Below are 25,681 nucleotides of genomic sequence, written 5' to 3'. Positions count from 1 at the left end.
GTTGTGGGGTAGTTTGAATCCGTGAAAAAAGCGCGTTGCTAGAAATCTCACCATTTTTGGTGAGGTTTATTTTTTTATTTTTGAATATCTATCGTTACAATCTCCGACCCTATCCATAAGATTAAAATAGCTCCCGAGCCATCCACAACCATATTCAAAATATAAATTCTTATGCTGATCTCCTTTAATTTCTAAATTTTACAAATTCTTATGCTGATCTCCCTTCATTTCTAAATTTTACGAATTCTTATGTTGAAAAATATATAATAAAATCAAAAATCAATAAAAACTTTTACTGTTTTATATTAAAATTATACCCTATTTTAATTTTAATATTCAATTTTCATTAATTATTTTCTTAATTTAACAAAATATAAACATTCCAACCATTCATTAAATTTAAATTTAATAAAATCAAATATTAATCTATTCAAAATTAGTAACAGAATAACTCTTACACCTCCATAAATTTCTACATAAAAAACAACTCTAAATATATATTTTTATTAAATGATTTCAATTTTCATACCAAAATGGGAATAAAATCTGTTGTAAGAATGAAAAAAAATTAGAAAATATAAGTTAGGTTCTACCTTGGTTGTCATTTTGTCCCTTGCGGCTATATCTTGGGTTGTCCGATCCAGCTCTAATCTTGTCTTTCTCCACCACGTCCATTTATAACTTCCCAATGAATTCATTCACTCAACATCGTCTTCCATTATCACATCGTTCTCTCCATCCAATGGATAAACGGTTTGTCCTTCGTCTTTGTTTCACTCTTATTGCTTCATTTACTCTGTTTCATGTCGGAACTTCCATAAAATTTCAAGATGGAAATGAAGAATGGGGCTACGTTCAAGTCAGACCGAGTAAGCTAAATTCATTCCTTTTCATTCTATTTTATTATTATTATAATTAATATTCATATATTTTTTCTTTGATTGTGTTGTTCAGAAGCCCATATGTTTTGGTGGCTTTATAGAAGCCCTTTAAGAGTGTACGCCGGTTCCAAACCATGGCCGACCATTCTTTGGCTGCAGGGCGGACCGGTAAGAGACCGATCTTTTTTAATGATTTATTTATAAATTTTGTGTATTTTGTAAGAAAATGATTCAAATATTGAAAAACAGGGTGGTTCGGGAACTGGGTTTGGAAACTTCTTGGAAATTGGGCCGTTAAACTTGAACTTGAAGCCTAGAAACTCAACATGGCTACAAAAAGCTGACCTCTTGTTTGTGGTCAACTTCCTTTCCTTTCAATTTTCCTCATTTTAATGTTAAATTCTAATGTTTTACGATTAAATTTATGATTTTAACGTTAAAAAAAAAACATAAAATAGGATAATCCGGTCGGGACCGGATATAGCTACGTGGAGAGTGGCGGAGAATTTGCGAAAGGCGATGTGGAGGCGGCGATCGACATGACGACTTTGCTAGCTGAGGTTTCGAAGAACAACACTGTCTGCCTACGAAACGCTCATTTGTACATCTTTGCGGAGTCTTACGGTGGAAAATTCGCTATCACTTTGGCTTTGTCCCTCCTTCAAGCCATCCAAGCTGGCAATTTGGCCCTTAATCTTGGAGGTACTTCCTTTAATAAAAAAATCCAAATATAAATTAGTAATTATAACCTTTTCTCATATAAAAAAAGACAATTATATTCTCTATTTCATTTTTATATAATGAACACGTGGTTTTATTCTTGTGTTCCAATAATTATATATGTATATATATATTATTTAATATTGTTTAATAGGTCTGATTTTGTATTTCTTATTAATTCTATTTTAATTCATAACTTTTAATAAGTTTTAAATTTTAAATTTAGTCTTAAAATTTTTATTGAAATATATCGAGTAACAATAAATTTAATTTTAATTTTAATTTATATAATTAATAATTTAGAATACATCTCTTCCTATTTATATTGACAGGAGTTGCCCTAGGAAACAGTTGGATGTCCCCGGAAGATTACACTGTTCGTATTTCCGTCCTCTCAATCTCATCCAAAATTTTATCAATTTTCTCATTATTTTTATTTTCAAAATGATAAACGAAAAAAATATTCTTAAATTATGAAGTTGATTTCAATTATATCCCGATCTAAAAGTTAAAATGAAACATCTCAAAGCTCAAGAGTATAACTGATACCAACAAGTATTCTTTTATCCTTAACACAATAATTTTTGTCTAAAAATTTTACAGTTTTCTTGGGGCCCTCTTCTCAAAGATCTCTCGCGAATCGACGACGTGACGTTGCAGGCATCAAATAGGTCACTATTTTCTTTTAAAATAATAATAGAGCAGTGAAATATATTCTGTAAATATAAAATTATGTAACAAAAGTCGTTTTTGAAAAACAGACTAGCATGGAAGATCAAGCAGCAAATTAAAAACAAGTTGTACGAAAATGCAACTGTTTCCTGGAGTGATCTTGAGGAATTAATTATCACCAAAAGCAACCACGTGGTAAGCTTTATAATTATTCTTTTTTAACGAAAAAAAACCTTTAATATTAATAAAAATTATATTTATATTATTGTAAATTATAAGTTTAATCATTAATAAATCTTTAATTTTAAAAAAGATTAATTAATTCTATTGAATTTTAGTTTATGTTTATTAAGTTAATAAATTATAAAAGAGTATTTCTATTAAGCTAGTAGGTTTTAAAGTAGTAAATTTATAAAATATAAAATTTAAATTTTATATTTAATAAATTTGTATATTTTAAAAAATTGATTTAAATTTTAAATTCATATATATACTTATATAATTAAAAAAAAAATTAAGGACTTTTATATTGACGAACATTTTTCAAATTTAAATTCAATTTTGAAAATTAAAAGATTCTCGAGAAAACTAGCATTAGATTTTAAAAAGACATAAAATGAAATAATGAGTCGTTTTTTTTTCTTTTTTTGCAGGATTTCTATAACTTCATGCTGGATTTTGAAATGGACCCGTTAACCTCGACGACGATAACAACTACAACGACAAGTAGTGTGGAACCAAATAGAATTGATTCATTTGAAGTAAAAAAGAACTCTCGATATCTTAGCTCGCATATATACAAACCAGGAAGTGGTGGAGGCTTGGAAGCTTTGATGAATGGCCCAATTAAGCAAAAACTTGCTATTATCCCACCAAATGTCAAGTACGCTCCAATAAACCCATTTTTCTTTAAATAAATAATAATGTCAAATAACATAAAAATTAAATTAATTATCCAAATTTAGAGATTAAATCTTACCATCATAAATTTTGTATGTATAGATGGGGAGGTCAATCTGACCTAGTCTTTCAATTTTTTACGCGAGACTTTATGAAGTCAAGGATTAACGAGGTATATTTTTTTAACCGAACTAATTTCAATATTTTTATTTCTTAATTATTTTTATATATATTTTCTGTTGGAACAGGTTGATGAGTTACTAGCTAAAGGAATTAATGTGACTATCTATAACGGTCAAGTAAGATTTTATTTTTCTTTTTTCAAGTTATAATTCCAAACGAAAACAAAATATTTTGAAATGATAAAAATTGTAATATTCTCCGAGATGTACGGTTGACTTTTTTCTTTCTTTTGACATAGGTCGATCTTATTTGTTCAACCAAGGGCACGGAAGCGTGGATTAATAAGCTCAAGTAATTCCTTTTTTTAAGTGATTTAAAGTTAGATATTTAAAATTTTAATTTTAGCTTTTATATATATATATATTATTTTTTTATTGAATTTAGGTGGGAAGGATTAAAGGCATTTATAAACAAAGAGAGAACTCCGTTATTTTGTGGAAATGAGAAGCAAACTAAGGGCTTCACTAAATCGCATAAGAATTTGCACTTCTATTGGATCCTTGGTGCGGGCCATTTTGTAAGTATATATATATATATATATAAACTTTATTCGGATTATAATTTAGAGTAAAATTTAATACTTTTTAATTATATGATAATAAATGCAGGTTCCTGTGGATCAACCGTGTGTGACATTAAACATGGTAGATGCAATTACACAGTCACCAGCTTCTTGATGCAGTTACTTTTAAATCTCGTGTATTCTACATATTTATTAATATTAATAAATCTAGTGTCATTTAATTATTTTACTCGTTAGGACAGTTATATTTAGAGGTACTTTTTATTTACTTTACGATTATGTCAACGAATATAAATTAATTAATTAAGGGTTCAAAATAATCCATATGTAAAAAAAAAAAAAAAACATAAAGCAATTAATATCATATTTTCATTGAATAATAAAGCTTCGATGAATCATTTCATATAATTAAATAATAAACGTCATACTCAAACTATTTATAAATAATAAATATAATAATAAAATAAGTATCCTAGTTCAAAATTGATTGAGATGGAATACTGTTGTAATATTAATTTAATTAGACGATGAAAACTAAATAATTTTTTTTTAGAAATTTAAATTAATTGCGATTTTTCTTTTTTGAATGATTTTAGACAAAACGAAATAAATTAAAAAAGAATTAGTATTTATTTATTTATTTATTTATAAAATCAACATCTCATTTCTCTCTCGTAATTATTTATTTGCATTAAAAAAATTACAAATCCCAAAAAAATAAAAATTTTAAAAATTAATTTTGGTTAAATTTTGATTATAGTAACCATTTAGACGGAATTTAATTTATGAAATAAAATGTCAAATTTTAATATTTGTAATTTAATAAATAAACAAATCCAAATCCAAACCCAAACAAAGGGTTGGAATTTCAATTCTGATTTCTGTTTGTTTCTCAGGAAAACACACAAAATTTCATTTACTTCATTTGAAATAGCACAACATTGCTTGTTATAATCTATGGTCGTCTTCTAGCAGAGCATCATATTCACGAAGGAGATATCAAAGTGAAGTTTCTGTCTTCTTTTACGCAAATGATTTCGCTTTCTTTTCCATGCCGTCCAATTTGTTTTTCTATATTATTTGGAAGAAATTTCAATGTTGAATTCATCCCGTGTTTATCGAAAGAAAAAATCATTTTTGTTGTTGTTCATACGTATACTAGTTTGTGAAGCTTCGAAGGGGTATAGTTGATTTTTTCTGATTTGGTCATACATCCCTTTCGAATTCCTTAAATGACAATAATAGTCTAAGTAAGCATTCTAACACAACTTCAACACGCTTCATTTGTACAATATTGACTCATTAATACTCGAATTGATGGAATGCTATTACTTTTAATGCCTTTCGCTCTCTTAAAGACGTTTACATAGACATTTTTGCAAAGACTGCTTCAATGGCACAAACTTGGTCTCTCTTTATGTCAACGTATACTCATTTTTGTTATATAAAGCTTTGAAAAGACTTGGAACGTTTTCATAACAACACACTGGCGTGAGGATTCCAATGTTTTCGTCTCCATGGATTCCTTTTTTACTTTTTGTTCTTTCAACCTCTGTTGTTACTGCTTTGCCGTATCGATTTCCAAGGCTGAGTCCTATTGGTGAAAAGTTTCTACATCATTCTAGAGTTCTGGAGTTGCCTCCTTCGGATGATTTCAAGACATTTTATTACAATCAGACACTTGATCATTTCAATTATAGGCCTGAAAGCTACACGACATTCCCGCAAAGATATATAGTCAACTTCAAGTACTGGGGTGGTGCTAATTCGAGTGCTCCAATTTTTGCTTATTTGGGCGCTGAAGCACCAATTGATGATGATTTAAATGTTATTGGGTTTATGACGGATAATGCCATCCAGTTTAATGCTCTTCTCGTTTATATTGAGGTAAAGTTTAATGTTCTGTTAGTGGTGGGCTTGAACCATTACAGTTTTAGAGTTTCTAAAGCTGTTTGTCATTGTAACAGCATCGATACTACGGAAAATCAGTACCATTTGAATCAAGGGATGAAGCCTTGAGAAATGCTAGCACTCTTGGATACTTTAATTCAGCCCAAGCGATTGCAGATTATGCAAATATTCTTATGCACGTGAAGAAAGAGTTTCGTGCTAATTATTCTCCCGTGATTGTTATTGGTGGATCATATGGAGGAAGTAAGTCGTTTTTCATTCATAGTCTGCAAACTCAGTTACAGCTTACTGCTACGAATCACAACTCTCCACCATTTTGAACATAAACTTTCATAGATACGTGCATCCAATATCTAACGTATTATCTATTTTCAGTGTTGGCTTCATGGTTCCGTCTTAAATACCCTCACGTGGCACTAGGAGCTCTTGCATCCTCAGCGCCACTCCTTTATTTCGATGATATTACACCACAGAATGGATACTATTCTGTTGTCACCAAGGACTTTAGAGTAAGATGTTGAAATTTTACATCCCTTTCTTATTATGACAATTTTTTTTTTTTTTAATGTTTTTAAAACAAAATATATGAATTGCAGGAAGTCAGTGAAACTTGCTATGAAACTATTAAGAAATCGTGGTCGGAAATTGAAGCAGTTGCTTTGCAGCCTAACGGCCTTTCCTTTCTCGACCAAGAGTTCAAAACATGTCGGTAATAAATTGCGCCTCTGGTCTAAAATTCAATGAAGTTATGTACTGTTGGGGTGAAAGTTCTCTATTTGTAATCATTTAAAAAACAAATAAATTATAAAATATATGGAAAGAATAATAAATAGGTATAAGATATTTGCCTATGCTAAAAGGACAAATATAATTCTTATGGTAAGCCGTAATTGGAGGCAAATATCTAGATTAAATATGATATATATGGTAAACTATAATTCAAGATTAAATATTCTTAACCGATTCCTTCTTGTTTTTGTAGCCCAATAGGAAGGTCCTTTGAGTTAAGAGACTACTTGTGGTCCATGTATGCTAGTGCAGCCCAGTATAACCACCCACCTGGATATCCAGTCACCAGGATTTGTGATGCCATTGACGGAGCTTTTTCTGTGAATGGAACACTTGGCAAAATAGCTGCAGGTGTGTTTGCTTACAGAGGAAATTTGTCCTGTTATATTAATGAGCCCAGAAATGAAACTGAGACTGATGTAGGATGGAGATGGCAGGTAATTTTTCAAGTGGAGACATCAGTAAATAAAAAATTAACTAAACTAGAGCTTCTAATTTTGCCTATATGTTTCTGATAGTAAAATTTAACTCAACACTTTTGTTAAAAAGGTGAAAAATCAGTGAAATTGTTCTGTTTGGACTTCCGCTTTCCATTCTCCCTCAAGGCGTGTATGTTAGGGAGAGGTTTTCACATCCTTATAAAAAATGTTTCGTTCTCCTCCCCAACCGACGTGGGATCTCATAATCCACCCTTTCAAGCCCAGCGTACTTGCTGACACACCGCCTCGTGTCTACCCCCTTCGAGACTCAGCCTCTTATCTGGTACATCACCCGGTGTATGACTCTTATACCATTTGTAACAGTCCAAGCCCACCGCTAACAAATATTATTCTTTTTGGATTTTCCCTCAAAGTTTTTAAACTGCATCGGCTAGAGAGGGGTTTCCACACCCTTATAAAAAAATGTTTTGTTCTTCTCCCCAACCGGTGTGGGATCTCACAATCCACCCCTTCGGGGCCCAACGTACTTATTGGCACACCGCCTCATGTCCACTCCCTTCGGGGCTTAGCCTCCTCGCTGGTACATCACACAGTGTATGACCTTGATACCATTTGTAACCGCTCAAGCCCACCACTAGCAGATATTGTTCTCTTTAGGCTTTCCCTCAAGGTTTTTAAACCGCGTCTGCTAGGGAGAGGTTTCTATACCCTTATAAAGAATGCCTTGTTCTCCTCCCTACCAATCTATTTTAGAATTTTCTCTTGTGATATTTTAAATGAGCAGTGAAATATTATTTTTCCTGTAAAAAAAAATTGTTTATACACTGAAAAGCTTCATCTTGTTGTAGTCATGCAGTGAGATGGTGATGCCAATAAGTTCAGATGATGATATGTTTCCACCATTCCCTTTTGACCTTGGAAACTTCAGCAGATATTGCAATGGTTTATATGGTGTCCCTCCCAGACCCCATTGGGCTACCACCTACTATGGAGGCCATGTATGTATTTCATTTGCTTGTTGTCAACAAAATTATCTCCTCATCTATAAATTGAAGTTTATTGTCTTTCTAAATATATATTGTAGGATATACAACTCGTCCTTCAGAGATTTGGTAGCAACATCATTTTTTCCAATGGACTCAAAGATCCTTATAGCATTGGCGGGTAAACAAAACAATACTCATTTATAAACAGATAAAGATGACAAGCTTTACTGGGCCTTAATTATTTGTCTCTTTCTGACTCCAGTGTATTGCACAACATATCAGACACTCTCCTTGCAGTGCATACCACTAATGGTAATGCTTTCATCTCTATGTTTTGGAAGTTTTACATCATTCTCGTTTATTGTAACCACCTTACTCCACCGCTAACATATATTGTCTTTTTTGGGGTTCCCTTTTCGAGCTTCCCCTTAAAGTTTTTAAAACGCGTCTGTTGGGGATAGGCTTCCACACCCTTATAAAGAATGTTTCGTTCTTCTTCCCAATTGATCTGAGATCTCACAATCCACCCCCGGTTCTTTCTCAAATCGATGTGGGACCTCACCAAATCCACCCTCCTTTAAGGCCCAGTGTCCTTACTGACATACTGCCTCGTGTCTACCCCCTTTGGGGAACAGCATCCTCGCTGGCACATCTGGTGTCTAGCTCTGATATCATTTGTAACGACCCTAGTGCACTGCTAACAGATATTATCCTCTTTGGACTTTTCCTTTCGGACTTCCCCTCAAGGTTTTTAAAATGCGTCTACTAGGGATAGGTTTCCACACCCCCTATTAAGGGTGTTTCATTCTCCTCCCAAACCAATGTGAGATCTCTCAATCCACCCTCCTTCAAGGCCCAGCATCCTCGCTGGCACTTGTTCCTTTCTCCAATCAATGTGGGACTCCCACCAAATCCACCTCCCTTCCGGTCCCAGCTTCTTTACTAACACACCGCCTCGTGTCTACCCCCTTTCGAGGAACAACATCCTCACTAGCACATTGCCCGGTGTCTAGCTCTAATACCATTTGTAACGACCCTAGTCCACTGCTAACAAATATTGTCCTCTTTAGGCTTCTCCTCAAGGTTTTCAAAATGTGTGTGCTAGGGAGTGGTTTCCACATCCTTATAAAGGATGCTTCGTTCTCCTCCCTAACCGATGTGGGGATCGATAAATGCAATTCGAGATGTATTGGAGGATTTTAGTTGATTGGTTTTACCATCTTCCTTAGTTTTACATTTTGATATCTGTAGGATCTCACTGCTTGGACATCTTAAAGGCGAATGAAACTGATCCTGAATGGGTAGTGACACAGAGAAAGACTGAGGTTGGTATCATTAAAGCATGGATCAGTAAGTATTATGCAGATTTGGCAAACTACAAACAAAACAAAACATTCTGAAATTCTATATTGTAAAGAATAGCTTTCTGCTCTTCCTCTCCATTATACAGTAGAACATAAGGGAATGAAAAGTATGATATAACGTGCTATTTGAGCTATCACTTGTAACGACCCATCAAAGAATGAGAAATAAAATATTTTGGCTGTAAGCTTATGTTTCTGATTCATAAAGTTGACGCTTTCATGCTCTTAAGATTATGCTTTTTTGTTTTCTTTATTCGTATGATGGCACTGTTCTAGAGTTCATTAGATCAAAGAGGAAGAATTGTAAATTCGCTTTAGAGTAATAAAGGCAACTTTTGATGAGATTTGTCGTACTCAAAAGAAGAAAGAAAATTGATTAACAAAAAAATAAAAAATGAATAAATAAATAAGGGTAATAGTCGGTTGTTGTGAGAACCCACGTTGGTTGGGGAGGAGAACGAAACATTCTTTATAAGGGTGTGGAAACCTCTCCCTAGTAGACGCATTTTAAAAACCTTGAGAAGAAGCTTGAAAGAAAAAAGTGCAAAGAGGACAATATATGCTAGTGGTGGGCTTGAGTTGTCACAAATGGTATTAGAGCTAGACACTGAGCAATGTGCCAGCGAGGAAGCTCAACCCTGAAGGGGGGTGGACATGAGGCGGTGTGCCAACAAGGACATTAGGCCTCGAAGGGGGGTGAACTGTGAGATCCCGCATCGGTTGGGTAGGAGAACTAGAAGGGGGGTGGACATGAGGCGGAGTGCCAGCGAGGACACTAGGCCCCGAAGGAGGGTGAACTGTGAGATCCCGCATTGGTTAAGTAGGAGAACAAGAAGGGGGTGAACATGAGGCGGTGTGCCAGTGAGGACACTAGGCCTCGAAGACTATTTAAATAAAATAACATAAAGTTGAACGAGTTCATAGAAGACTATTTAATCCATATTACATCATTCTCCATTTGTTTTTATGTATACCATATGAGCTACCAAATGGGCAATATTTACTGTTAGATATTTGAATAACTGGAATGCTATTATTTGTCAATGCATTTCGCTTTCTCTAGCTGTCACTGCACTTCCAAGCCATTAGGCTACAGAAATTTTTACAAAGACTTCTTCAACGGAACACACTTGGTCTCACCTACTAATGTTATTAAATACCAATTACAAGTTGAAGTTTGTTGCTAACCCGTTTGATAACTATTATGTGTCAATGTAACAGTCCAAGCCTACCGTTAGTAGATATTGTCTTTTTTGGGGTTTCCATTCAGGGAGTTTCCACACCCTTATAAAGAATGCTTCGTTCCCCTCTCCAACCAACGTGGGATCTCACAATCCACTTACCTTGGGGGCCAGCGTTCTTGTTGGCACACCACTTGGTGTCTGACTCTGATGTTATTTATAACCGCCGAAGCCTACCACTAGCAGATATTGTCCTCTTTGGGCTTTCCCTTCTAGGCTTCCCCTCAAGGTTTTAAAATGCATCTACTAGATAGATATTTCCACGCTTTTATAAGGCATGCTTCGTTTCCCTCTCTAACCAATGTGTGATCTCACAATTCACCCTCTTGAAGGCCAGCCTCCTCGCTGGCACACAGCCCAGTGTCTAGCTCTAATACCATTTGTAGCAGATATTAGGAGCTTTCTCTTCTGAGCTTCCCCTCAAGATTTTAAAACGCGTCTACTAGGAAAAGGTTTCTATACCCTTATAAAAAATGTTTCGTTCTCATCTCCAACTAACGTGGGATGTCACAGTCAGACTAAATTCAATTTGTAATAAAAAAAAAAACACTCAAACAAGGAAAGCCTTTGTTATATAAAGCTTTCTTCACAACAAATGACAAAGCTTGAAAAATTATCATAAGAAGCATCCTAGCATGAGGTTTTCAATGTTGTCTTCCCCATGGATTCCATTTTTACTTCTCTTTCTTTCAAGCTCTGTCACTTCTTTCCAGTATAGAATCCCAAGGCTTAGTCCTATTGGTGAAAAGTTTCTACATCATTCCAAAGCTCTGGAATTACCTCCTTCGAATGATTTCAAGACATTTTATTACAAACAAACACTCGATCATTTCAGCTATAGGCCCGAAAGCTACGCAACATTCCCTCAAAGATACATAATTAACTTCAAGTACTGAGGTGGTGCAAATTCAAGCGCTCCAATTCTTGCTTACTTGGGCGCTGAAGCACCAATAGATGCTGCTATGAATGGTATTGGGTTTATGACAGATAACGCCATTAAGTTCAATGCTCTTCTAGTTTATATTGAGGTAAAGTTTAACTCTTTAATCCCTTTTTGTTGTTTTGGAGTCTTGTAGTTTTGGTCTAATATCTTCATCTTAGCAGCATAGGTACTATGGAAAATCAATCCCTTTTGGATCAAGGAAAGAAGCACTAAGAAATGCAAGCACTTTTGGATATTTTAACTCAGCGCAAGCAATAGCAGATTATGCAGCCGTTCTTATGCATGTAAAAAAGGAGTTTAATGCTAATTATTCTCCTGTGATTGTTATTGGTGGATCATATGGAGGAAGTAAGTAGTTTCTCATTCGAAGTCCTCGAACTTTTTAATATTCAGTACCTAACAAGACATGTAAACGTGTAACGGCCTAGGCTCACCGTTAGCAGATATTGTCCTCTTTGGATTTTTCCTTTTAGGCTTCCCCTCAAGGTTTTAAAACACGTCTGCTAGGAAAAGGTTTCCACACCCTTATAAAGGGTGTTTCGTTCTCCTCCCCAACCAATGTGGGATATCACAATCCACCCCCTTCAGGGCCTAGCGTTCTCGTTGACACTCGTTCCTTTCTCCAATCGATGTGGAATCTTCACCAAATTCACTCCCTTTTGGGGCCCAGTGTCCTTATTGGCACACTACCTCATGTCTACTCCCTTCGAGGAACAACCTCCTCGCTAGCCCATCGCCCGATGTCTGGCTCTAATACAAAGTTTTTAAAACGTGTTTGCTAAGGAAAGGTTTCTACACCCTTATAACGGGTGTTTCGTTCTCCTCCTAACCAATGTGGGATATCACAAAATGTTTTTTTTATTGACAATGTTAGCTACATGATTCCGTCTTAAATATCCTCATGTGGCACTAGGAGCTCTCGCATCTTCAGCTCCAATTCTTTACTTCGATGATATCACACCGCAAAATGGATACTATGCTGTTGTCACCAAGGATTTTAGAGTAAGATGCTAATATTTCGTAAAAATTTGGTAGAGATATATATGACAGATATTTCATAAACATTCGATATATTTGATAGATTATATTTCGTAGGTGGTTAAATCTCTTAAAGCTATATTTAGTAAGCTGAAATCATATATATACCCCTTAGACAGTGCTTTCAAGATTTACTTTCCTCGTTCGGTGTATTTTAGTCAATATTCCTCTTTACTGTTCTTTGTGTTCATCTTAATCGAGTGTGTGCATTGTTGTGCGATCCTAACAGGAAATCAGTCAGACTTGCTACGAAGCTATTAGGGAGTCATGGTCTGAAATAGAAACAGTTGCCTCTCAACCCAATGGCCTTTCCATTCTTGACAAAAAGTTCAAAACATGCAGGTAACTAAATCGCTGTCTTGTCCAAATTCAATGAAGTAAACTTAACATGTTTTTTTCCATTTTCTAGTCCTTTAAGAAGTTCCACAGAGCTGGAAAACTACTTGTGGTCCGTGTATGCAAGTGCAGCCCAATACAACCACCCAGCAAAATATCCAGTGAACAGGATCTGTGGTGCCATTGATGGAACTTATTCTGGAAATGGAATACTCAGCAAAATAGCTGCTGGTGTATTTGCTTATAGAGGAAAACTCTCCTGTTATATTAATGAGCCCAGAAATGCTACTGAAACTGATGTAGGATGGCGATGGCAGGTAAGATGTCTTAATCACGTTAGCCAAATAAGAGCCCTCTGATACTCATATCTATTTTGCTTACACGGAATTGATCACTACAAGATTTAAATCGGTTTTGTATTGCTATCAATAAGATTTTATGCAAAAGAAGAAAGGAAACTTTGTCAAGTAGATTTGATAGGTTTGAAGATGTAATAGTTAAAGCTTATCGCTAGCCGATATTATCTTTTTTGAACTTTTCCTTTTGGACTTTCCCTCAAAGGTTTAAGACGGGTCTGCTAAGGAGAGGTTTCTACCCCCTTATAAAGAATGTTTCGTTCTCCTCCCCAACTGATGTGAGATTTGACAATCTACCCCCTTCAGGACCCAGCGTCCTCGCTGGCACTCGTTCCCTTCTCCAATTGATGTGGGACTCCAGTGCGAGGCATGGATCAGAGTAGGGCTAGACTCTCTCCCTAGTAGATGGGTTTTACAAACCTCGAGGGGAAGCCTGAAAGGGAAAATCCAAAGAGGACAATATCTGCTAGCGGTGGACTTGGGCATTACAAATGGTATCAGAGCCAAACATTAGAAAACGTGCTAGCGAGGAGGTTGAGCCCTAAAGGCAGGTGGAAACAAGACGGTGTGTCAGCAAGGACACTGGGCCCCAAAGGGAGTGGATCGGGGGTTCCACATCGATTGAAAAAGGGAACGAGTGCCAGTGAGGATGCTAAGCCTCGAAGGGGGTGGATTGGGAGATACCACATCGGTTGGAGAGGAGAACGAAGCATTTTTAAGGGTGTGTAAACCTCTTCTTAGCAGACGCGTCTTAAACCCTTGAGGTGAAGCCCGTATACTTAAAAAGTTTCTTATTTTACTCAGAGATGCAGTGAGATGGTGATGCCAATAAGCACAGACATACACTTTTGATCTTGAAAGCTTCACCATTTACTGCAATCGATTATACGGTGTTCCTCCCAGGCCTCATTGGGTTACCACCTATTATGGAGGCCATGTATGCATTTCAATTATTTCCTTTCCAACACCAAACAATTTCCTTATTTGCAAAATTACTTACTTCATTCTATTTAAACTCAAATTTTAGGATCTACCTCTCATCCTTCAGAGATTTGGTAGCAACATTATTTTTTCCAATGGACTCAAAGATCCTTATAGCATTGGCGGGTAAACATAATAGTAACCCTTATTTATTAACGAATAGAGATGATTTCCTTCACATGTTCTTGATTGTCTCTCTCTTTGACTCTATAGGGTACTACACAATATATCAGACACTCTCCCAGCTGTGTATACAACTAATGGTAATGCTTTGACCTCTTCGTGTTATGCAAGTTCGTCATTCTCATGCCATTCCTGATTTAGTTTGTTGCCACCAGCATAGTCCTCTTTGGACTTTTCCTGTCAGGTTTTTCCTCAAAGTTTTTAAAACGCGTCTACTAGGGAGAGGTTCCACACCCTTATAAAAAAAAAAATGTTTCTTTCTCCTCTCCAACCGATGTGGGATCTCAAAATCTACCCCCCTTTGAGACTCAACCTCCTCGCTGGCACATTGCTCGGTGTCTGGCTCTGATATCATTTGTAACTGCCCAAGCTCACTTCTAGTAGATGTCCTCTTTGGGTTTTCCCTTTCAAGCTTTCCCTCAAGGTTTTTAAAACATGTCTGCTAGAGAGAGGTTCCACACCCTTATAAAAAATATTTCGTTCTCCTCTCCAACTGACGTAGGATCTCACAATCCAGGCCCTTTGAGGCTTAGCCTCCTCGCTGGCACATCGCTCGGTATCTAGCTCTGATACCATTTGTAACAGCCCAAGCTCACCTCTAGCAGATATTGTCCTCTTTGGACTTTCCCTTTCGAGCTTTCCCTCGAGGTTTTAACACGTGTCTGCTGGGGAGAGGTTCCACGCCCTTATAAAAAATGTTTCGTTCTCCTCTCCAAACGATGCAAAATCTCACAGTCTACCCCATTTTGAGGCTCAGCCTCCTCACTGGCACATCGCTCGGTGTCTAGCTCTGATACCATTTGTAACGGTCCAAGCTCACCTCTAGCAGATATTGTCCTCTTTAACTTTTCCTTTCGGGTTTTCTCTCAAGATTTTTAAAACGCGTCTGCTAAGGAGAGGTTCCACACCCTTATAAAAAATGTTTCGTTCTCCTCTCCAACCGATGTGGGATCTCACAATCCAGACCCTTTAAGGCTCAACTTCCTCGCTGGCACATCGCCCGGTGTCTAGCTCTGATACTATTTATAACAATTCACCCTTCTTAGGGGCCCAACATTCTCGCTAGCACACCGTCTGGTATCTGGCTCCAATACTTTGTAACAGCCCAAGCCCACCGCTAGCAGATATTGTCTACTTTAGCTCATTACATATCACCATCAGCCTCACGGTTTTAAAACGTATTTACTAGGGAGAGGTTTTCATACTCTTACAAAGAATGTTTCGTTCACCTCTCCAACCGATGTGGGATCTCACAATATCTTTATCCGACAACTTTCTTGCCTGCAATCAAATCAAGTCCACAATTCCACTGTGGAGCTTATGGTCTGTGGCTGATTTGCAATCCAAATTTTAATGGACACCAAAGAAAGATGAAATAATTATTTGGTTTCAAATACCTTAAAATAAGTGCTAATACCTTCACCAATATTATCAATATCTGTTTGAAAATCAGAACAAACTTGGGAAAGTTTTTGTTATATAAAGGACCTCTTGGTTTTCTCAAACCAAGTCCAAGCAATACCAAAGCAAACAACCTTCCATGAATTTTCCCATGTTTTCATCCCCATGGCTTCCTTTTATACTTCTCATCCTCTCAACCTGTGTCACTGCAACACAGTATAGAATTCCAAGGCTAAGTCCATTTAGCAGAACCTTTCTTCCTAACACTAAAGCTTCACCTGTTTCCGATGATTTCAAGACATTTTATTACAACCAAACGTTGGATCACTTCAACTACAAGCCTGAGAGCTACACATCCTTCCCTCATAGATATATAATCAACTTTAATTATTGGGGCGGCGCAAATTCTAGTGCTCCAATTCTTGCCTACTTGGGCGCTGAAGGGCCACTGGAAGGAGATTTGAACGCTATAGGGTTCATGACTGATAATGCTCTTCAATTTGATGCTCTTCTTGTTTATATTGAGGTATGGAATTACATTTACTTTAGAACTTTTATGTAATTTTCTTATGGTCTAACACTTGTTGTGTTCTTGTTAGCATCGATATTATGGGAAATCAATACCTTTTGGATCAAGGCAAGAAGCACTTAAGAACGCTAGCACTCTAGGCTATTTCAACTCGGCTCAAGCGATAGCAGATTATGCAGCTGTTCTTATACATTTGAAAAAGAAGTTACATGCTAAAGATTGTCCTGTAATTGTCCTTGGTGGGTCATATGGAGGAAGTAAGTAACTTCTCATTTAAAATCTTTAAACTCTATTGCATTGGCATGTAATATAACGTAAATTATTATGTACTCAGTGTTGGCTGCATGGTTCCGGCTGAAATATCCTAATGTTGCACTTGGAGCTTTGGCGTCTTCGGCCCCGATTCTTTACTTCGACGATATCACGCCACATAATGGATACTATTCTATTGCCACCAAGGATTTTAAAGTAAGATCCTAGAATCATTGATGATCTATTTCAACTTTTAATGTTTTTGTAATGGTCCAGGCTCACGACTAACAGATATTGTCCTCTTTGGGTTTTCCCTTATGAACTTTTCCTCACATTCTGTTAGGGGAAGGTTTTCATGCCCTTATAAAGGGTATTTCGTTCTCCTCCTCAACCAAGGTGGGATATCACAGATTTTAAAAGCAAAAATGTTAATGAATTTGCAGGAAGTTAGTGAGAGTTGCTATGAAACTATTCGAGATTCGTGGTCTGAAATGGAAGCTATGGCTTCTAAGCCTAATGGCCTTTCCATCCTTAGCAAGGAGTTCAAAACATGCAGGTATTAGAATGGCTTTCCATATCTGAATTTGATGAAGTTGAAGAAAGTTGTAGTTTTCATATCCATTTGGTTTGTTTTGTGTTTTGTTGTTGTAGTCCTCTGAATAGTTACTCTCAGCTGGAAGACTACTTGTGGTCAATGTATGCGGGTGCAGCCCAATACAACCAACCACCAAGATATCCGGTCACTAGAATCTGTGGTGGTATTGATGGAGCTTCTTCTGAAAGTGGAACTCTTGGCAAAATAGCTGCAGGTGTTTTTGCTTATGAAGGAAAGCTATCCTGCTACAATCTTGAGCCCAAAAATGAAACTGAAACCGATGTAGGTTGGAGATGGCAGGTAAATCTTTTATTGAAGACATCAATATATGAGTAATATGATTACTAATGTGACCGTCCAACCCTACCACTAGTAGATATTGTCCTTTTTGGGCTTTCCCCTCGAGTTTTTAAAACGCGTCTGCTAGAAAGAGGTTTCCACACCCTTAGAAAGAACGTTTCGTTCTCCTCCCCAACCATGTGGGATCTCACAATTCACCCCCTTCAAGACCCAGCATCCTTGCTGGCGCTCGTTCCCCTTTCCATCGATGTCGTTTCCCTCTCCAATCGATGTGGGATCTCACAATCCACCTCCTTCGGGGCACAACGTTTTCACTAATACACCGCCTGTTGTCCACCCCCTTCAGGGCTAAGTGTCTTCATTGGCACACCACCCGGTTGTTGGATGAAAGTCCCACATCGGCTAATTTAGGGAATGATCATGGTTTTATAATCAAGGAATACTATCTCTATTGACATGAGGCCTTTTGGAGAAGCCCAAAGCAAAGCCATGAGAGCTTATGCTTAAAGTGGACAATATCATTCCATTGTGGAGATCCGTGATTCCAAACATCAGTAACCTGGCTATTATACTATTTGTAACAGACTAAACCCACCACTAGTAGATATTGTCCTCTTTGGGCTTTCGCTTTCAACGTGTCTACTAGAGAGAAGTTTCCACACCCTGAATGCTATCTAATTCACATATTTGTTATATTCCCAAAACAAAGGAAGAAGTTTAATAGGATTTTTCACTTTTTATTTGTACATCTATGAATGCTGGTGAAATTTGTTCAATCTTAGTAGTGAAGATTATGATTATTTCTACACTGAAGTAGCTTCTGTATACTCCAGAAATGCAGTGAGATGGTGATGCCAATAGGCACAGACAATGATACTATGTTTCCACCATACACTTTTGACCTTAGAAGCTTCATAAATCACTGCAATCAGTTATACGGCGTCTCTCCCAGGCCTCACTGGGTCACCACCTATTATGGTGGCAATGTATGCACTCAACCATTTCTCTCTTTCATTTTTTAAATTATCCACTTTCTCCCAAGTTTTTGGTAACTTTTGAGCCTTCTTTAACCAAATTTCAAAAACAAAATTAAGTTAAAAAAAAACTAAGTAGCCCAGGTAGAAGTAGTTTTATAAGCTTCATTTTAGAAAATAGAAAACTAAAAAACAAAATATTTCGATTTCTCCATTCTTTCTTATCTCCATTCAAATTACAGGACATAAAACTCCACCTTCAAAGATTTGGCAGCAACATCATTTTCTCCAATGGACTCAGAGATCCTTATAGCAGTGGCGGGTAAGAGGATTTTGAAATTGTTAGCTCCCACATTCGTTGGAGAGGGGAACGAAACATTCTTTATAAGGGTGTGGAAACCTCTCCCTAATATACGCGTTCTAAAACTTTGAGGGAAACCCCAGAAGGAAAAGCCCATAGAAGATAATATCTGCTAGCGGTGGACTTAAGCTATTACAGAAATGGTTTAGATCAATCATCCCTCTCTCCCCTTTCTTTGTGAATACAGAGTATTGCAAAGCTTATCAGACAGTCTCCTTGCAGTTCATACAGCCAACGGTAAAAGTCTTCTCTTTTTCCTTCCCTTCTTTGATTCATAGTCATAAAATTCTAACTACAAATGTTTGTTTTTCAGGGTCCCATTGTTTGGACATTTTACGGGCAAATGAAACCGATCCACAATGGTTAGTGAAACAAAGAGAAACAGAAGTTAGCATCATTAAAGAATGGATCAGGAAGTACTATGCCGATCTTAAGGAGTTCAAACAATAGCTAAAAAGAACACAAAAGGGTGATGAAGGGGCACCCTACTTCGAACATAAATTTATGACCTTGTATTGAATCCATCAAAGAATGTGGTGAAAAGCCCTTTTCAGAGTTATGAAAGACTCTTAATAAATGGTGGTGCCCTTTCTTTTCTTCCCTACTTGGAACAGCATAAGAAAATGATTGTGTAGAAGATAGTGTTGAAAGTGTCCTTTACTTGCCACTTGAAGAAACATGACCACAAGCAAGTCAACTATTCCACTATTTTTAATGGGTGTTTCTTGTTGGAGGATGACTCATGAAACCAAATCAATTCGATTATCGGTATCTGACTGCTTAGGTTTGTGTCTAACAAGTCGCTGAATTTTAAAGAGTGCTTGATAAATGTTTGATTTACTTGAGATTCCACGTTGGTGGAGGAGGAGAATGAAACACAATTTATTAGGGTGTGGAAACCTATCCCTAGTAGACGCGTTTTGTTACTGTGAAATTTCACATTGATTGGGGAGGAGAAAGACATTTTATTAGGGTGGGGAAACCTCTCTCTAGCATATGCATTTTAAAAACCTTGAGGGGAAGCCTGAGAGGAAAAGCTCAAAAAGAAAGGTGAGTTTGGGTCGTTACAAATGATATTAGAGCCAGACACTAGGCGATATGCCAGCGAAGAGATTGAGCCCCAAAGGGGATGGACACGAGACGGCGTGCCAACAAGGACGTTGGGCCTCAAAGGGAATGGATTGGGGGTCCCACATCGATTTGAGAAGAAAATAAGTGCTAATGAGGGTGTTGAGCCCCGAAGTGGTGGATTATGAGATCTCATATTGGTTGGGAAAGATAACGGAACACCTTTTATAAGAGTGAAAATCTCTCCTTAGCATATGCATTTTAAAAACTTTGAGAGAAAGCTCAAAAGGAAAAATCCAAAAAGAACAATATATAGTGGTAGCGATGGATTTGAATCATTACAATTACATTCTTGGGATATTTGCTACTTATAGATCTACCAATTTAAAAAAATGTGAAATAGAGGAATGAAGTAAGAAAGATATTTAAAGTTGATGACAACCTCACAAAGTGGGTTCAACAGCATGCAAGAGGATCATAATTGCATAGCTCCACTGAAGAACAGAAGCCAGAGTTGTTGATGTGTTTCTTATCCTGTTCTAATTCAACCCACTTCATTCTGTCCTAGAATTGGCTTACACAACAGCCATCTTCTAAGAACCCATGAGCCATCATCTCAAAGAATATTGTCAGTCTAAATGCAGCCTATTCTTTATCACTTCAAATCATCAAGATGTTCTACCAATAAAAATCACTTTTTTTAAATAAAAAAAAAAAGGGTTTTGGGTTAAGTTCCTCCCATGCTAGAGTCAATGGTGAACTACATAAAAGAGTTCGTTTTAACTAACTTAAGAACATATTTTTGAGCACTTAAAAAGTCATTTTAAATCAACTTTAATTCTACTCTCTGTCTCGAATTTACGATTGAGAAGGAAAGAATAAAAGCTAAGACGTACACTAACAATTAACGACCTATTTGAAATAGCTTTTTAAACGTCTTTTTAAACACTTAAAAAGTCATATTAAGCCGACCCTAATTCTACTCCCGGTAAAAAAAAGGAAGATTAAAAATCCCTTTTTTACCAACAAAAGTTTGTTGAGAAACTGACAGTAGGTACATATTTTGTTGTGAAAATGACAGGATAAGAGAATGTTGTTACTGATCCCACTAAGTTGAGAACTTGGAAGCCAGAAATATATTCAGAAACTCACCAACTTTTTTGGAGCCAGAAACTTCTTGTAATGTTTATGCAATGATGGCTGCATACACCACGCTTCCGTACGGTCAATTTTTGGCCCAACCTTTTTGCTGCCCCCACAAACTAAGGTTCATAATGTTTGACCAAACTCGTCATCATTTTTCCAAGAGGGCATTCGTTTCTGATTAAGTTGAATCATATTCATATCGATTTATCTATTTGAGCTAATTTAAATTTTTATATGATGTTACACCCTCTTGTCTACCATTCTCTTGAGCTAATTAGAATGGAATAGATGACTCGTTCGTTAAAGTTCATATCAATTTAACGATTTCAGGAGGGCTGGGATTAGAGACGTGGAAGTCTTTCCTGCCAGGTCGGTGAACATCAATATCAATTACTACCATTGCATTTTAGGACTTATTTTAAGCACTTATTTATTTTTTATATTTAAAATTATATTTTTGTGAAGAACAATCGTTAATTGGGCTAGCCCAAAGTGGCAGAACTTTGGTATGTGGTCCAATATGAACCCAAAAATGAGCCAATAGGCCTTAACAACGTTGGTCCAATACTTTTCATATTTTTGAGTCCAAAGTACATTAGGTCTGCAACTGTGTAACACAAGGAGATTCAGATCAACAAGTATGAGCTCGTATAAATTAAACTTCTATAGAACCAACTAGTTCATAAAAGAAATTTACAACGCAGCTGAGACCAATTCATTTGAAAGTATATAATACTAATCCCAAAAAACAATGGGAAAAGGAAAAATTTGAGAAGACGAGCTCAGATGCACAGCAGCACCACAAACAGAACTTCCTCGGCTCGATGTATAATAACTGAATATTATACACAAATTTAGTGAAAGAGTGGCAAATAGAATGTTCTTCTCTAGACCTTATGAGTGGAGGAAGCTGGTGAAGATGGATAAGTGAACAAAGAATACAAGAATGCTCAAGTGTAGAACAAGTCTGTCGGGCTGATTCGGCACAGAACCACCATCACTGACCTGTTGAGCTTTCAAACCACTCTTTGCGGTCCTGGTAGTTGTAGAAACATTTACTGACATTGCACCTAATATGGAGAAAAACATGTTACAAATATGTTGTTGAATTTTTTAGTGCTTAAAAATGTGTTTTTAACAGAAAAAAGAAATGTTTTTAAGTAGTTAGCAAGTCCATCCAAATAGACCCAAAGACGACTACCAGTGAACCATGATCTAAAGTAGCAAGTTGAATGAACCATGATCGAAAGTGAATGAAACTCAGTTTTAATAAGAATGGTTGAATTATATTTTACTCTACAAAAACCTTGTCAAACATCAAATATCATTAGAGAGGAGAACGAAACATTCTTTACAAGGGTGGGAAACCTCTCCCTTAGTAGACGCATTTTAAAAACCTTAAAGAGAAGCTCGAAAGAAAAAGTACAAAAAGGATAATATCTGCTAACGGTGAACTTAGGCTCTTACAAGAACGATGATTTACGATGATTTACAGAGGGTTGTGGAAACTCACAGTTGAAGTTTGTCCATCCAATTTGTTGATTAGCTAAATCATAAACGAAGATTTTGTCTTTCAGAACAAGGTCTGCCAAAAAAGTGAGCTGCAGTGTCAGTATTTCAGGATAGAAAATGGTTGGACAAGTAAACATATACTTATCTATATATATATATATGATTTCTGAACTCACCTCCTAAAATTGTAGCCCCTTGACCTTGAAGTTTCTGGAAACCAACGCACCAAACAACAGTATCACCCTGTAATGAAACTTTTGTCAAACTCAATTCCAAACCAGGATAAAAGTTATATCAACCAAAGTAAATGTCTAAAAGTGTTATCTTTAGTACTCCGTAACTACTATGGAAATGTAAATGTCCAGACAATGAAGTGACAGCTATAGACTTACAATGAATTGTTGTATGAGGTAGTCTTGGGGTCTCAATAACAACGATGCCCCGCCGGCGAAGTTAAAGCTTGCTTGAGGAAATATATCAGAGATACTGATATTATACCCAAAGACAAAAATGATGAGTCAAATTCCTCCTCATGGTGAACATTAACTTCAAACAGAAATGTAAATTGTAAATTAAATCAACCTGGAGGAGGTTAAATAACACTGATTTCCCTTGAAGGTAAAAGACTGAGTCGATTTTGAAATTGTGTTCGTGATCTGAGTTTTTAGAAAAATGAGTGAGAAATAAAGCTATTCAAGGATCGTGTCTACTTCAACCATCCTATAATGGAAAATAACATATATAACAGTATGAACAATGAAGCATCATAATGAACTCATCTGAAAGTAAGACTCACGGCAACAATAAAAATGTCGTAAGCTTCTTCTGCAAGGTATGCCAAGGTAGTGCCAGAGTCAATTATGGCTCCTTGTCCACTTGCTGTTGCAAAGAGAGCCGGATTGATAGGTAATACTTGACCATTAACGGAGATGCTTTGCAGATTCAAGTTATAATGAGACCTGAACCCAACAACAATCAGAAACCACACACTTTCAGACTCGAAAAAGTTTAATCAAACGAAAATGGATGAGATATTGATGGGAAATGAAGAACATACTGTGATGGGACTAGAGGAGTATAAACAACATTTGGATCCAAAATCTCACCAAGAACCAATATTCCCCCACCACTATCATCTCCGTTCAAGCAGTGAGAGAACACTTTTGGAGCTAATCCTCGTGATGACAGTTGAGAAATTACAGACAAATCCCGTTGCCCAAATCCAAAGATTCCATCAACTGTCTTGTCTGACTTAGTTAAATCTCCAGTCTGTGATGTGCTACACCTGTTTAACAAATGATGTGAGTTGTGACCAAGGACATAGAATTAGGAGAGTTAGTTTTGGAATGAAGCATAAACTCACCCAAACACAACTGAAGCTGAAGAATTCGAAGTATCATGACCATTACCTACCACATTAAGACGCATCTTGTCTATAACAAAATAGCCTGATGTTTCACTTCCATCGCCGTATTGCAAGGCAAAAGCACACCGATTGGTCTGGCCAAAACAGGAAGAGCCGGAGGATAGAACCCCAGGAGTACATATTTTGTCTGAACAAGAGACCAAAGAAGCTGTTGATGAGTTATCAGGATCAAAGACATTGAGCCCAACCTGTGAGAAAAAAACAAATGAATTGAAAATATGTAGCAGCAAAAGGGTTGGGGTTTAGGTGACAGACAATGCCACCGGTTTAAAACGAGATCAAAACTTATATAACACGAAATCACCTGGAGCGCACCAGTCTCCGAGCAGCCAATGCAAGAGTTGCAACAAACCCACAAAATATTACTTCCAGTATCAATCTGTACATAAAAATCCTTTGGAGGATTACCTAGTTGCACTTTAGTGTAATAAAGCCTGTGAGAGAACCACAAAAAATTCGTTCAAACCAAGATAATGAGAACAACTAAGGTAATTAATGCAATAAGAAAGTGAAGAACCTAATATATTGAAAGATTAATTCATGGGCAATGGACATGATGATACACAAATACATCGGTTCTTTTAAACTAAAATTGGGGGAAAAGATAAGGCACAAGATAACATAAGTATGATATATTTCCAGAGGTTCATTCATTTGAGAATTCAACAACAAAGCATCCATTCAAACTCATTCACTAAAAGTTTCAATTCAATCAGGAATAAAACCGCAACTATGATCCTAAAATTAAGACACCTCGTCAAAATAAGAAAGGTAAACAAACATTCCAAATGAAAACTAAAAGTACACATTGAAAAAAAGATTCGTTCCTTTTCCTTACCCAAGGTAATACGGTTCGTAGGTTCCGGACAGAAGAAAATCAATAACACCACCAGAAGACTGCAACATTCTACCATGTCTAGCCCGGTCCCGACCGCGGAGATGAACCATTTCAACGCCGTGATTAGTTGGAAAAGCCCTCTCCAGCGTCAGTTTCGCCGAAAATCCATACGAAACTGTCGCATCATGAATCAGCACCACCGCAACGGCCACCAACGCCCCTGCACGAACAATCGCGGCCATTGCTCAATCCCTCGTCTTAAAATTTCATTACCCGCCAAACAAGCCGATTAAATACAGAGCAAGAACAGGAGATTGACAAATATCAGAACACAATGACGAAGAGAACAAGAGGAAAACAATCGAGAGGCACAATCTGGTCGATGTTCATCCTGGGATATAGAGAGAGAGAGAGAGAGAGAGAAACAGAGGAATGGTTCGTAAGAAGGCGCTAAAACAAATGTTTCGGTGAACAAATTTGGATTACACAGTGCTCGATTTATCCGTTAGCTAAATTAATAGAAACCCCTTTTACATTTAAACGTTTAAAATTTCAATACTAATTTTAAAATTTTAAAAAAATACCAAAAATACTTTTAATTAACAATATTATGAGATTAATCCACGTGTCCCATTTCCTATCTCAGAATATTTAGAGGTTGGAGTCTAATGTCTCAATAAACATATTACATGTAACATATTCTTGGTATATTAAAATTAATGCTATTAATGTTTATTTATTTAAATTATTAATTTTATAATAATAAAAAAATTATTATGAATTTAATGTTGATTAACTAATTATATCTAGATTTCAAGAATGGGGTCCACGT

The 25,681-nt window shown here is 36.6% G+C and overlaps 4 protein-coding genes and 1 pseudogene across 4 annotated transcripts; 4 read left to right on the top strand and 1 right to left on the bottom strand.

Moving 5' to 3' along the window:
* The first annotated feature begins 712 nt into the window (after positions 1–712).
* On the top strand, positions 713–4,054 carry LOC111484161 (serine carboxypeptidase-like 51). The gene is made up of 13 exons (XM_023130652.1): positions 713–869; positions 955–1,049; positions 1,131–1,238; positions 1,340–1,583; positions 1,934–1,977; positions 2,205–2,272; positions 2,363–2,468; positions 2,927–3,156; positions 3,276–3,345; positions 3,422–3,472; positions 3,595–3,647; positions 3,741–3,873; positions 3,965–4,054. Exons 1-13 carry the CDS (start codon positions 743–745, stop codon positions 4,031–4,033), a joined length of 1,398 nt encoding a protein of 465 aa, XP_022986420.1. The 5' UTR covers positions 713–742; the 3' UTR covers positions 4,034–4,054.
* Positions 4,055–5,277: 1,223 nt separating this feature from the next.
* Positions 5,278–9,568, top strand: LOC111484085 (lysosomal Pro-X carboxypeptidase-like). Its single transcript, XM_023130531.1, has 9 exons — positions 5,278–5,766; positions 5,847–6,033; positions 6,166–6,299; positions 6,387–6,499; positions 6,773–7,016; positions 7,868–8,017; positions 8,104–8,183; positions 8,268–8,317; positions 9,257–9,568. The coding sequence occupies exons 1-9, from the start codon at positions 5,383–5,385 to the stop codon at positions 9,403–9,405; spliced, it is 1,491 nt and encodes a 496-aa protein (XP_022986299.1). The 5' UTR covers positions 5,278–5,382; the 3' UTR covers positions 9,406–9,568.
* Positions 9,569–11,191: 1,623 nt separating this feature from the next.
* On the top strand, positions 11,192–14,640 carry LOC111484162 (annotated as a pseudogene).
* A 1,277-nt stretch (positions 14,641–15,917) lies between these two features.
* On the top strand, positions 15,918–19,463 carry LOC111484086 (lysosomal Pro-X carboxypeptidase-like). The gene is made up of 9 exons (XM_023130532.1): positions 15,918–16,374; positions 16,448–16,634; positions 16,712–16,845; positions 17,073–17,185; positions 17,281–17,524; positions 18,358–18,510; positions 18,741–18,820; positions 19,047–19,096; positions 19,173–19,463. The coding sequence occupies exons 1-9, from the start codon at positions 15,988–15,990 to the stop codon at positions 19,307–19,309; spliced, it is 1,485 nt and encodes a 494-aa protein (XP_022986300.1). The 5' UTR covers positions 15,918–15,987; the 3' UTR covers positions 19,310–19,463.
* Positions 19,464–21,679: 2,216 nt separating this feature from the next.
* Positions 21,680–25,300, bottom strand: LOC111484084 (aspartic proteinase-like protein 2). The gene is made up of 10 exons (XM_023130530.1): positions 24,850–25,300; positions 24,316–24,445; positions 23,949–24,199; positions 23,643–23,870; positions 23,382–23,544; positions 23,168–23,241; positions 22,978–23,071; positions 22,762–22,828; positions 22,587–22,658; positions 21,680–22,143 (listed from the first exon to the last, which is right to left on the bottom strand). The coding sequence occupies exons 1-10, from the start codon at positions 25,089–25,091 to the stop codon at positions 21,968–21,970; spliced, it is 1,497 nt and encodes a 498-aa protein (XP_022986298.1). The 5' UTR covers positions 25,092–25,300; the 3' UTR covers positions 21,680–21,967.
* Positions 25,301–25,681: the final 381 nt, after the last annotated feature.

This window comes from Cucurbita maxima, unplaced genomic scaffold (genome assembly GCF_002738345.1).
Source record: "Cucurbita maxima cultivar Rimu unplaced genomic scaffold, Cmax_1.0 Cma_Scf00009, whole genome shotgun sequence".
Taxonomy (NCBI): Eukaryota; Viridiplantae; Streptophyta; class Magnoliopsida; order Cucurbitales; family Cucurbitaceae; genus Cucurbita; species Cucurbita maxima.
This window is presented reverse-complemented; position numbering and strand designations above follow the sequence as displayed.

Excerpts from the sequence above, each read along its gene's own strand:
- LOC111484161 (XM_023130652.1), top strand. The coding sequence starts at position 743 with ATGGATAAACGGTTTGTCCTTCGTCTTTGTTTCACTCTTATTGCTTCA. Across the intron at positions 1,050-1,130 it reads TTTGGCTGCAGGGCGGACCG|GGTGGTTCGGGAACTGGGTT; the intron begins GTAAGAGACCGA and ends ATTGAAAAACAG. Across the intron at positions 3,874-3,964 it reads TCCTTGGTGCGGGCCATTTT|GTTCCTGTGGATCAACCGTG; the intron begins GTAAGTATATAT and ends TAATAAATGCAG.
- LOC111484085 (XM_023130531.1), top strand. The coding sequence starts at position 5,383 with ATGTTTTCGTCTCCATGGATTCCTTTTTTACTTTTTGTTCTTTCAACC. Across the intron at positions 6,500-6,772 it reads CAAGAGTTCAAAACATGTCG|CCCAATAGGAAGGTCCTTTG; the intron begins GTAATAAATTGC and ends TTGTTTTTGTAG. Across the intron at positions 8,184-8,267 it reads GATCCTTATAGCATTGGCGG|TGTATTGCACAACATATCAG; the intron begins GTAAACAAAACA and ends TTCTGACTCCAG.
- LOC111484086 (XM_023130532.1), top strand. The coding sequence starts at position 15,988 with ATGAATTTTCCCATGTTTTCATCCCCATGGCTTCCTTTTATACTTCTC. Across the intron at positions 16,375-16,447 it reads CTCTTCTTGTTTATATTGAG|CATCGATATTATGGGAAATC; the intron begins GTATGGAATTAC and ends TGTTCTTGTTAG. Across the intron at positions 18,821-19,046 it reads GATCCTTATAGCAGTGGCGG|AGTATTGCAAAGCTTATCAG; the intron begins GTAAGAGGATTT and ends TTGTGAATACAG.
- LOC111484084 (XM_023130530.1), bottom strand. The coding sequence starts at position 25,091 with ATGGCCGCGATTGTTCGTGCAGGGGCGTTGGTGGCCGTTGCGGTGGTG. Across the intron at positions 24,446-24,849 it reads TACGAACCGTATTACCTTGG|GCTTTATTACACTAAAGTGC; the intron begins GTAAGGAAAAGG and ends GTTCTCTCACAG. Across the intron at positions 22,829-22,977 it reads ACCTCATACAACAATTCATT|GGTGATACTGTTGTTTGGTG; the intron begins GTAAGTCTATAG and ends GTTTCATTACAG.